The sequence below is a fragment of the Acomys russatus genome, chromosome 12 (genome assembly GCF_903995435.1).
Source record: "Acomys russatus chromosome 12, mAcoRus1.1, whole genome shotgun sequence".
NCBI classification, from domain to species: Eukaryota; Metazoa; Chordata; class Mammalia; order Rodentia; family Muridae; genus Acomys; species Acomys russatus.
The window spans coordinates 14460329-14472964 of NC_067148.1; the positions used below are offsets into that span (position 1 = coordinate 14460329).

At 42.6% G+C, this 12636-nt stretch overlaps 1 protein-coding gene across 1 annotated transcript in view; it reads left to right on the forward strand.

Moving 5' to 3' along the window:
• Window positions 1-12190, forward strand: part of LOC127196319 (cytochrome P450 20A1) — a 42610-nt gene extending 30420 nt beyond the window's left edge. Inside the window, exons 8-13 of the mRNA XM_051153880.1 lie at window positions 1040-1094; window positions 5522-5642; window positions 7564-7675; window positions 9661-9725; window positions 11583-11672; window positions 11812-12190. Coding sequence (XP_051009837.1) covers window positions 1040-1094; window positions 5522-5642; window positions 7564-7675; window positions 9661-9725; window positions 11583-11672; window positions 11812-11962 — 594 coding nt within the window. The 3' untranslated portion in view covers window positions 11963-12190. The remainder of the gene's footprint in view (window positions 1-1039; window positions 1095-5521; window positions 5643-7563; window positions 7676-9660; window positions 9726-11582; window positions 11673-11811) is intronic.
• The last annotated feature ends 446 nt before the right edge of the window (window positions 12191-12636 follow it).

Here is a 12636-nt window from a genome sequence, read left to right on the forward strand (position 1 = left end):
AGGACAGCCAAGGCCACACAGAGAAACCCTGTCTCAAAACACTTAAAAAAAAAAAGACTCAGAGGTTCGTCTGTGATGAACCAGTAAGAGTACTGAGAAATAAATGTCTGCAGCATCAAAAAGGCTGTGCAATCAGCAGAGGTGGCACACACCTTTAATCTCAGCACTCAGGCGGCAGAGGCAGCCAATTTCTGTGAGTTCTAGGCCAGCCTACATAGTGAGACTCTGTCTCAAAAACCAAATCAAAAGACATTGCAAGGTAGGATGCAGTCATGGCAGGGTGGATAGGAGAGGGTGGGGTGAGAGTAGCCAGAATGCAATGTATACGTGTCTGATTGTCAAAGGACAATCAAATTAAAAATAACCAAAATAAAAGGTAAAACTAAGCTGGCATGGTAGCTCATGGCTTTAATACCAGCACTTTGGAGGCAGAGTCAAACAGATCGCTGTGAGTTCAAGGCCAGCCTGGTCTACAATGTGAGTCCAGGACAGCCAAGGCTACACAGAGAAACCCTGTCTCAACCCGCCCCCCCCCAAAAGCCAAACAAACAAAAAGGTAAAACTAACCCAAGAAAATGGTATTTAGAGATTTTTATTTTGTTGTTGGTTTGGTTTGGTTTGGGATTACAGGCATGTGTCACTGCACTGTTCTTTTCTTTAATATGTAAATGTGTGAGCCTATGTGAGTTTATGTGCACCTGGTGTGTGCAGGACCCCTGAGCGGCTAGAAGAGGGTCTCAGATTCTCTGACCCTGGAGTCACAGGTGGGTGGGAGCTGCCCATGTTGCTGGAAACCACACCCAAGCCCTCTGCAAGAGCAGCGAGCTGAGTCCCGCCTCCTCCCGCCCATTACTTAGATTGCTCTCCAGTTACACAGAGTTTGGTTTTGGTGAAGACCTAGTAGAGAAATAATAATATATTCCTCCCTCCCCCCCTTTTTGTTGAGCCTAATTTTATACCCTAGATTATCCTAGTAGATAATCTAGTAGTAAAGGCACTTTTATGTTTCATACTTTCTAAACTCCATTTTGTTTTGTAGATCCTAGAAGACAGTATGATATTTTCTCTGGCTGGCTGCATAATAACTGCAAGGTGTAAGTATGAATTGATTTCTATCTCAGACGGATTACAAAAGACACACTGGTGACGCTCTTCTAAAAAGAGAGAAACACTCCCCTTTGTACTTTCTCTTCCTTGCTGTCTTATTCTTGTTTAAAAAGCTTTGCTCTCTCTCTCTCTCTCTCTCTCTCTCTCTCTCTCTCTCTCTCTCTCTCTCTCTCTCTCTCACACACACACACACACACACACACACACACACACACACACACACACACACACACACACACACACACACACACACACACACGAATTGCTGTAAATCCCTTGACTCATTTTATGGATTGTGAATTCTAGTTAGTGCCTTTCAAATGAGCTGCGGCCCACACCTATCCTGCCACCGCTCCCTTCCTTTGTCCTTCAGTGCTAAGGCTTGAGTCTAAGTCTTCCTCGTCCTTGCTAGGTAAACAGCCCCAGCCCCTCTGTGGCTGCTCTTCATTGGCTGCTGGCTGATCAGGCGGTGGTTACCAAGGACTCCCAAAGGCCATGGAGTCCAAGGTGATTGGGAGGTGAAAGAGCTCCCTTCTTGGAACTGGAGTTGATTTCTATTTAAAATTCTAAGATGTGTGTGTTGGTGGCCTTCACTAGTTTGTAGATTTATACAGAACATTGTATTGATATAGTATTTATTTAAAATGTTTATAAATATAAGATGCATACTATAAAATGCCTCCAGGAAGTATTCAGGGTCCAGCTTAAAAATTGTAGAAAATTCATGTTCACTTGAAGGGCTTCATTATACTTCTTCATTTCGATGAAAAGTTTTTAGAATGGTGAGGAGTGCTAGTGTAAACATCCCACCCGTCTATCTTTTAACATCTAGATGTATCTAGATAGTATATACTAAATGAAATTTATGCAGATATGTCAAAGATAATTACTCAACTATTGAAAAACTTTTCTTCATTTATTTATCTGTTGTGGGGGCCGTGGGCACATGCGACAGTGCAAGCATGCAGTTAGAGTTCATACTGGCCTGAGGGATTGAACTCAGGTCATCCAGCTTGCCAGCGAGTACATTTACCAGTTTATTTGTTTTAAGTCTATTCAACATTAAATATGTCTCTTTGCTAAAGCTTTAAAGAAAAAAAATCAATTAACCCTGGGCATGGTGGCACATGTCTAAACTCCATTATTGAGGAGGGTGAATAGGATAACAAGTTTATTATGCTGTGAACACCACAAAAATTGGTTATCTGGAAGGTAGAATTAATACCTAAATCTCATTCTTACTTGTTAGGGTGAATTTATAAAGAGCACTGCTATTAATGTCTTGTACGTATGCTGCAACATTATTTGTTAAGGTGTGTTTACTTTACATGGATAAATGTTTGCCTTCATATATGTATGCATACCCCAATCTTGTCTCCATTGCCTGTGGAAGTCAGAAGAAGGCTATAGTGACCAGTGTTTGCAGGAAGTCAGCTGCACCTTCTGCAAGAACAATGCATCTTCCCAGCTGTGCCTTAAAGATGTGCCTGCAGTTGAGGGTCTCACCCCTCCCCCTTTCATTAGCCCTGGGGAATTCCCTACCTAGTCCTGTATTCTCTTGTTTTTTCTAATGGTTAAGTTTTTCCAGATGGCTCTTTTGTTTGTTTGTTTTTGCTTTTCTTTAAGATTTATATACTTTTATTTTTATGTGCATTGGTGTTTCCCCTGCATGTATGTGTATGAAGGGGCCAGATTCCTTGAAATTGGAGCCCCCGACAGTTGTGAGCTGCCTTGTGGGTGCTGGGAATTGAATCCAGGTCCTAACCACAGAGCCATCTCTCCTGCCCTTCTTTGTTTGTTTTTCAAGACACGGTTTCTCTATGTATCCCTGCCTGTCCTGGAACTTGCTCTATATAGATGGCTTTTAAGATGCCATTTAGCTTAGAAATTATGACTATTTGTTTTTGCAGATTATCAAATATGTTCAAATCACAGTTTAAGCTACTTCCAGTCATACCTTTTGCATTTTAAAACAAGCAACACACACACACACACACACACACACACACACACACACACACACACACACACTACCACCACCACCAATAACAACAACAGTGATTGAAGTTATTATTATGTGTACATATATATACACTCACATATATAATATTTTATTAGTTTTAAGTGAGAGTGGAGTCAGCAGGACATATGATGACTACTGAATGCAAATCCTTATGTTAATCCTTTCAGTATATAGGTATCTATTGTAAACTTGTACCACATATTTTACTATATATTGTAAATTACATATGTTTACATATCATTTGTGAAATAGAAATGCTGCGGTTCACCCAAAACCCATAGTGATCCAAGCTAAGTAAAGTGGTGGTGCACGCCTTTACTTCCTACACTGCAAAAAGCAGAGGCAGGTGGATTTCTGGGAAACTGAGGCCAGCCTGGTCTACAGAGCAAGTCCCAGGATAGCAAGGCTACAGTTACTCTTGAATAATTGAGTTACCAGGTAGCTGTTGGTTTTGAGAGGCAGTAAGTGAATCAGATATTTTAAAAAGTTAACTTTAGGTTTTGTGAGTGTAGCTTTTAACACTTACCTTGCATACACAAGACCTCGGTCGGATCCCCATCATCATCGTCATCATCATCACTAGAAGTTAATGTAAGGGGAGGTAAACAATACTTTACACACACCACAAAGTAGCTGCAGTAGAAGAGGTAGAGCTGCAGGTACTGCATACTCTAGGGAGAAGCTGTATCAGGGAGCTTAGGGAGCACATCTACTTTGTTTCCTATGCTTTTTGTTCCATTTACCACGTGAAAATAATCCAAAAGCCAGCTGAAACCAAAAGTGAGCCATAAGCCAGTGCCCTCCAGCGTGAGTGTCAGAGTACTAATTAGAAGTGTGGATGGATGTAATATGAATGATTTTATTTTTCAATTAAAAAAAAAAAAAAAAGGAAAAAAAAAGTGTGGATGGGAGGAGGGGCTGGAGACATGGTTCAGAGGTTAAGATCACTGACTGTTCTTCCAAAGGTCCTGAGTTCACTTTCCAGCAACCACATGATGGCTCACAACCATCTATACCCTCTAGTGCCCTTTCCTGGCCTGCAGGTGTACATGCAGCTAGAGCACTCATAACATAAGTAAACAAATAAAATCTTTTTAGAAAGGGAAAGATCACTGACTGCTCTTGTAGAGGTCCTGAGTTCAATTCCCAGCAACCACATAGTGGCTCGTAACCATCTATATTGAGATCTGGTGCCTTCTTCTGGTGGCATGCATGCAGGCAGAATACTGTGTAAATAATAAATAAATCTAAAATAAATAAATAAACGTGCAGCTGGCTGTCCTGGACTCGCTTTGTAGACCAGGCTGGCCTCGAACTCACAGTGATCCACCTGCCTCTGCCTCCTGAGTGCTGGGATTAAAGGCGTGCGCTACCAGGCCCCGCTCAGATAAACATTCTTGCCATCAACCGGATGACCTGGATTCAGTCTCTTTCCACAAAGAGAGAACTGACTGCTACAAGTTCTGGATCCACAGGCATGCCAACCTTCTTATATACACATAACATACATGCATGCACATACAAGAGACAAATAAATATGATTAAAGTTTCTGAAGTTGTGCAGGTGGGTGGACCTTACCTCAACCTGTGTAATCAGAATCGCTGGATGTCACAGCACCAGCAAACTCTCATGTGGTTCTGGGGAGCCAATAGCCTGAGCAAGAATTAATTATTAAACGGTTTAAAAAATTAATGCTGGTGTATTAGCAAACCTCCGACTACTTTGATTTGTAGGAGTCATTTAATTAGCGCTTCTGAGTGAACAACCTGATTAAGTCAGGTTTTTATTTCATGGGGTTGAAGCAGATAACCATCCATCAAGGTCTCCAGCATCCAGTACTTCCCCTCCCCCTCTTCCTCACCCTCCCCCCAACCTCCGTGTCTGTTGGCACTAACCTCAGGTAGGACGCCTGATGGTGTGAGTTATCTGCCAGACTCCAGAAGGGCAGCGTCTCAGCAGCTCTTGTATTTTGCCATCGTCTATAAACATGCATGTTTGGCTAAAAAACAAAAACAAAAACCCTCAAATCCAAGCCAAGCTTAGTGGCGCACGCCTTTAATACCAGCATGCTGGAGGCAGAGCAGGCGGATCTCTGTGAGTTCAAGGCCAGCCTGGTCTACAGAGCGAGTTCCAGGACAGCCAGGGCTACACAGAGAAACCCTGTCTCAAAAAACAAAAACAAAAACAAACAAACAAACAAACAAACAAAAAAACCCCTCAAATCCTGTAAAGAATTTCGTTTTAATTTTTGGTAACATTTATGTATCATGTCCTACCGGGGGGGGAAAAAGGAAATTTACAAACTAGACCATTAGGCTTTTTTCTTTCTTATTTTATACCAAAAATTATGCAGTAGCTATTTCTGTGTAATTAATGTAATTTTTATGCAGTGTGTACCTGGACAATTCATTTTCTAATGATGTCGGAGGAAGTTCAGAAGAAGCTCCACCAGGAAATAGCCCGAGTTCTTGGGAAGGGTCCTATTACTTCAGAGAAAATGGAGCAGCTCAGGTAAGAAACAATGAAAGGGGAAAAAAAATCACTGTAAGGCAAATATCAGAGGGTTTATTTATTAACGTAAAGCTTACGCTAATATGTAGGGAAGATAGATACATATATGGATCTGAAAATATTTACATAGGCTTTTATTTTGATTTGTTTGTTTGGGTTTGGCTTTGGGTTTTTTTTCAAGATAGGGTCTCTCTATGTAGCCTTGGCTCTCCTGGAATGCACTGTGTAGACCAGGCCGGCCTGGAACTCACATAGATGTATCTGCCTCTGCCTCCTTCCTGAGTGCTGGGATTAAAGGCCTGCACAGCTGCTGCCCCCACCATGGCCACCTGGCTGTTTCTGTTTATTTTTTAAAAACTATTTAGCCAGGTGTAGTGGCACACACCTTTAATCCCAGCACTTGAGAAGCAGAGGCAGGTGGATTGCTGTGAGTTCGAGGCCAGCCTGGTCTACAGAGTGAGTTCTAGGACATCCAGAGCTACACGGTGAGACCCTGTCTTGCAAAAACAAACAAAACAAAACAGAAACCTGTGTGTGTCTATATGAGTGTTTGTGCACATGGTGGAGGGTGGGGGGTTGGCGTGGTACCTGTGGAGACCAGAAGAGGGGGTTGGATCCCTGCAGCTGGAGTTGCAGGTAGTTGTTGGGCACCCAGCATGGGTGCTGGGATCCAAATTCAATCCTCATGATTGAAAAGCAAGCACTCTTAACTATTCTGGACAGTTTCTGCTTATTGAGGCAAACTCCTCCTGAGTGCTGTGATTACAACTGTCTATACTACACCTGTTTACGTACAGATTTTAATGGATTAGTGTCTGTCTAAAGTCATAAAGGTAGTTCTGGGAGCTGGAGAGATGGCTCAGTAGTTAAGCACTGGCTGCTCTCCCAGGTGACTCAGGTTTAACTCCTGGAACCCACTTGGTAGTTCACAGCCATCTGTACCTCAAGTTCCCAGGGATCCAGTGCCGTCTTCTGGTATCCATGGGCAGTACACCCCAATATGGTGCACAACAGTCATGCAAGCAAAACACCTACACACACAAAATACTAAATTTAAAAACAAGACTATGTAACTCTTGTGCCACATTAAAAAGAAATAATAAAGTAGTTCTAGCTATGCTTTTGGTGAGCCTGTATGTCAAGCATGTGGACACCCATATTTTATTATGGGAATACAAGATAGGACAGGCACACTGGGAAATGCTATGGTAGGATTTTATAACATTAAGCATATACTCCACCTCTTCGTGGCTCAGAAATCCCCCAGCATTCCTAAGAGAAAAGAAAGCAGGCCTACACAAAGACCTTCATGCAGATGTTGATGGCTGTATATTGAAAACGGACAAGAGCTGGGAGCAGTGCGGGTGTTTACACAATAAATTAGTAAACTGTGACATTGCTGTACCATGGAGGCTGCTAACTAGGAGAAAAACAAGGCCACTATATATACAGCCACCTGGATAAACCTTGTTTTATTCATTGAAAGAAACAAAATGCAAGGGACTGCCCACTGCACCGTTCGCTAACATGAGATTCTAGAAAAGGTAGCACTGCGACATGAAAGGCCTTGCTGCCTGTGGCTGCAAACTACTCACTCGTGAATGACAGGCGCCTACCCCGTAGCAGTCTCAAACTATTCTGCACTCTCTGGGCATCCGAAGGTTTCAAAACCCAGACTTCAGTCTAAACACAAACACCCCAAAAAGAAAATTTCCCAGATCCCTGGAACTGGAGACTGTGTGAGCACCATGTGGGTGCAAACGGGCCCCAAACCTGGGGTCCCTCTGAAAGAGCCACAAGTGTTCTTAACTTCTGAGCCATCTTTCCAGCCCAGTCATGTGGTTTTTTACCTCCATTCTGGTCATATTTGTCATGTTTATTTACGTCATGTCTGTTTAATTAAAAAAAAAAAAAAAAACAGCTATTGCCGGCAAGTGCTCTGGGAAACCGTTCGGACTGCCAAACTGACCCCTGTCTCTGCCCGGCTACAAGATGCTGAAGGAAAAGTAGGCCCGTTTGTTATTTCTAAGGAGGTAGGAAGTACGTGCTCTGTTTACCTCAGTCACCTAATCCTTTGCTGCCTTTGGCCTGCGCTTTTGTTGTATTTCTTTTAATTGAAAATAATTTTTTTTTTAAAACGTGATATATTCTGATCACAGTTTCCCCTCCCTCATCTGCTCCCATGTCCTTCCTGTTCTTCCAACGCCACGGCCTTCTTTCTCTATTTAGAAAATAGGTAAAGAAAGAAAGAAAGAAATCAAAATAAACAAAACAAACAAAAGCCAAAGAAGAACCACGAGAGACACATTGACAACACAGACACACTCAGATGCGTGCACGCACACGCGCGCGCACACACACACACACACACACACACACAGAGCTATAAAATTGGAAACCATAATAGACAAGCAAAAGACCAGTAAGTTGAAAATGCCAGCATTTTGGGACAAAACTCTCCCAAAGCACCATGGAGTTTCCTTTACAGTGGCTGTCACTGAGTCACAGCCACTTGGGTTGTAGACCGATGTGGCTTTCTTCAGCTTTCCCTGCCTGCATGCACTGCTGTCAACAGCCTGTATTTTTGCTCACTCTTGTGTATGACTATTATGCAGTATATGCAGGAACATGCTCACGTATGTATCTTAAAAACTCAATTTAGGGGCCAGTAAGATTATTCATTAGATAACTCGCGTGCTATGGCAGCCTGGAGGCCTGAGTTTGATCCCCAGAACGGACACCATACACATACACAATAATAACAGATATTTTTGAAACTGAGTCTTAATATGAAATCTTAAAATTAATATGCTGTTCCTTATTTTCTTTTTTTGCTGAGGATATCATACCTTAATAAAGCTGGCACTTGATGGAGATTTTAACAGCTGTGTAGTGTTCTACTATACGTGTCATACTAACTTATGTCCCGTAAATAAAGCAGCCCACTAATGCGGACTTAGATCAACATTCTTTTTTATTATAAATTATGTAGTTGTAGAAGTATTGGCTAATGCCTTAGAAATGGAATTTTTGAAAGCTGGGTATGGTGGTGCATGCCTATAATTCTAGTGCTTGAGAGACTGAGGCAGGAGGATTGCTTTGAGTTTGAAGCCCTCTTAGAGATATGGGCTACCTAGTGAGGAAATGGAGTGTGGGGATGGAAAGCCGTGTGTTACCTATAGGAACTAAAGGATAGCTCAGGTAGAGAGAGCCCTTGGCCAGCTATGTGCAAGGCTTTGAACCTCAGCACCGACAAATGAATTATGTCATTAATGATAATTAAACCTTGTAAAAGGCAATTTATTACTGCACTAATAATGATAGTACATGCCTTTCCAGGGTTGAGGATGTAGCCCAGTGACTGTGCTTGCCTAGCTTGCACAGAGCTCGGTCCTTAGCACAAGAAGCTAATTAACCCAGCAAGGAACTAAGTAACTAAATCATAAAATCCTTTTAAGACTGAGAAAATAGCTCAGAGGACCCCAGGGTTCAATCCACACACACACACACACACACACACACACACACACACACACACACACACACACATATCCCTTCCACTTTGGATTTATGAATCTTCTGTATCTTTGTTAATCATATGCAAATTATCTCCTTGTTTCATTTGCTTCTCCCTGACGGTTAGAAAGGTGGAGCGGCTTTTCATACTGCATTAACAGTTTGCGTTTCTCTTGGACTCTCTCTTTGAACGCCCACGCCCCTCACCCTGCTCTTCCTCCTAGTTGTCGGTCTGTGTGTTACTCAGCTGTCTGTTACGTAGTGGATTCCCACTGATGCCCACAGTGGTTTTCAGTGTTAAGCCGTGTGCAGGTTTTACACTTTCACATAAATTTACATGTTCTGCTTTCTCCTGGATGGCATCCAGATGTTGTGGCCTGCTTAGGGAGCCTGCTCTGTCGTCAGGCCACCAGGATGACGTCCTGTGTATCATCTGGAGTAGAAGAGCTTTTGGGTGACTTGTGTTTGTCGTGCCTAACTAACTAGATTGTTTGTTTTTCAGACCCTTGTCCTTTACGCCCTCGGTGTGGTTCTTCAGGACCCCAGCACCTGGCCATCACCACACAAGTAGGAAATACTGTCTGCCGCTGTTTTTTTGTGTGTGTGTGTATGCATATTTCATGTGTATGCATCCTTTCCAATGTTTTGGGAAAAAAATTAGTATGTGATAATGATGTCACAATGGAAACCATTCCACCTCCGTCTGCGCTTTGCTGCTTCTCCTTCATTGGTTTTTCTCATTCCTCTGTCAGCTCTACTTTCTCCTTTCCCCTACCTCCTTTATTTATTCTCTACTTACTGTTGAGGCAAGGTCTTGCTTGATAGTTCATGCTGTGGCCTTGAATTTGTGATCCCCCTGCCTCAGCCTCCCAAATGCTGAACCTACAAAGGCGTGGCATTATCTCTTTTGATTTTTGGTTCTGTTTCTCTGTCTGTCTCTGTCTGTCTGTTTTTTGGGGAAAGGAGGTTGAGACAGGGTTTCTCTGTGTAGCCTTGGCTGTCCTGGACTCCCTTTGTAGCCTAGGCTAGCCTCGAACTCACAGAGATCTGCCTGCCTCTGACTGCCCAAGTGTGGAATTACAGGTGAAAGCCACCCCAATCCCTTCCAACACCCCAACACCAGGTAGGGGAGAGAGAAGGGTAGTGGGGTGAGGGGACGAAGTTTCCCTTAGCTGCTTCCTGTTGTTTAGGGTCGTCAGGGTTCCATGGGGCAAGTCCAACCCTGGTTTCCGGTTATCTCTGACCCTCTCCTCACACTGCAGCAGCAGCACCCAGGAGCAGCAGGGAAACAGCAGCAGCCTTCTTCTTCCTCAGAGCCCCCAGCCTCTCTCAGGGCCTGGCTTTTATCCCCACTGACAGACCACACACCCTCACGAGGTAGTTCACAGATGACAAACATCACGCGCCCTCCCAGGAGGCATTTATCAGCTATGGACAAACTGGAGCAGCCCTCATATCCCACACCTGGGATTAAAACAAAAACATGTGTATATATAAACCAAAACTTCCACAGCATGTAAGTCATATTAATGCAAAGGATATGGCTTCTGGCGTACTGTAAATACTGACATTTTAATAATCTGCAGCAGTACTCTTAAATAGGCTAATTAGACTCTAATTCAGCCCAGGCAGTGGTGGCACACCCTGTAATCCCAGCACCCAGGAGGTGGAGGCAGGCAGATCTCTCGTCTACAAATCGAGTCCAGGACAGCTAAGACTATACAGAGAAACCCTGTCTTAAAAATCAAACAAGCAAATGCTAACTACACCCGCCTTCCTGTGTATTGACAGGACAGGAATCACACCAACCCCACTAGCATGTGCCCATGCTCCTCTTCTTTAACTCAGGGTAGATCTTTTTTAAACATTTGTATTTGAAAAGAACTTACATATTTTCTTTTCAATATTTCTATTTCTCCAGTAGCATTTGATAGGGAAAGTTAAAATTATTTTGCTTTTTTTTTCCCCCCAGAGCCAAGGATCGAATCCAGGGCCTTGCGTTTGTTAGGCAAGCGCTCTACCACTGAGCTAAATCCCCAATCCCGGAAAGTTAAAAAAACAAAACAAAATTTTCTTAGCCTTCTTGGATCCCTAATTTTAATAGAAGAAACAATGTGAAATAGCGTACACGTTGATCAGGTGGTCTTATAGAAAAGGTCTTGATTTTATTTAGATATTATCTGGTATTTGACTCATCCTTGTAGTTCATGATGGTTCCTGCTACAATGCTAGCTCCGAAAAAAAAAATTTTTTTTTTTTAAATCTTTCATTTAGAGGTTAACATGCAGAAGCATCAAGAGACTAAAGTCTGTTTTGGGTGATTTGGAAGCGTAATAAAGCACCATGCGCCAGCCTGTGTGTTTGGTGTTGGTGTTAAAGGTGCAAGCGGGACTGTGTTAAGGTGGCCTCGGCTTTTCCTTTCAGGTTTGATCCAGATCGCTTTGCTGACGAGTCAGTGGTGAGGGCGTTTTCCTCGCTTGGTTTCTCAGGCTCGTGGGAATGCCCAGAACTGAGGTAAAGGGCGGGAGAGGCAGGATGCTGCCCTCGCTTGCTTGGAATCTGATGATCTGTCTTAACGAAAGTGAGCAAGCTATTTAATTCTTAACATCAACTTTTTAACCTTTAGTAACCGGTCGGCTCTCTTCGTGCCCAGGTTCGCGTACACGGTGACCACAGTGCTTGTGAGCGTGTTGCTGAAGGGGCTGAGCCTGCTTCCGGTGGAGGGGCAAGTGTTTGAAACGAAGTATGAACTGGTCACATCATCCAGGGAAGAAGCTTGGGTCACTGTCTCCAAAAGAAACTAGGCATTTATACACTTAAAGTCTGCTAAGTAGATGAAGGGACTATGTGCTGAGTCCTTTTCTAAACCAGTATCATTTTGTAATTTAAACCTATTAGTGCTTTGGGATGTAAATTTGGATTTTTATATGTCAAAGCTTCCTAATGTATGATATGCGTTTATACTTATTGCACCAATATACTGACAACTTTAATAGACCAGCTTAATTTTCTTTTAATTTGTATTATCTTATAAGCCATTAAAAATTTTATTTTATTTTATTTTTGATGTGGGCGTTGAGACAGAGTTTCTCTGTGTATCCCTGGCTGTCCTGGAACTCACTCTGTAGATGTGTCCGGCCTCAAACTCGCAGAGACACTCCTGCTTCTGTCTTTTTAAGTGCTGGGACCAAAGGCATGTGCCACCACACCTAGCTAAGCCATTATTTTTAACCTTGGTTTTCTTAGTTTGATCTCTCAGATGAATAATCTTAGAGAATTCCTTTGTGCAAATTGGGGAATCCTGTTTTCTGAATATTCATAAAAGAAAAATATAACATTCCATCTTTTTGCATTTCTAATACATTGCCTGTCATTCTATTTGGGGATTATTTTTGTTTTCTGAGTATTAATTAGCGTGTCTTAATTATTTTCATTAGGTTTTAGTAATTCCCCTGGACATTCGGTCTAGCATCTGCTG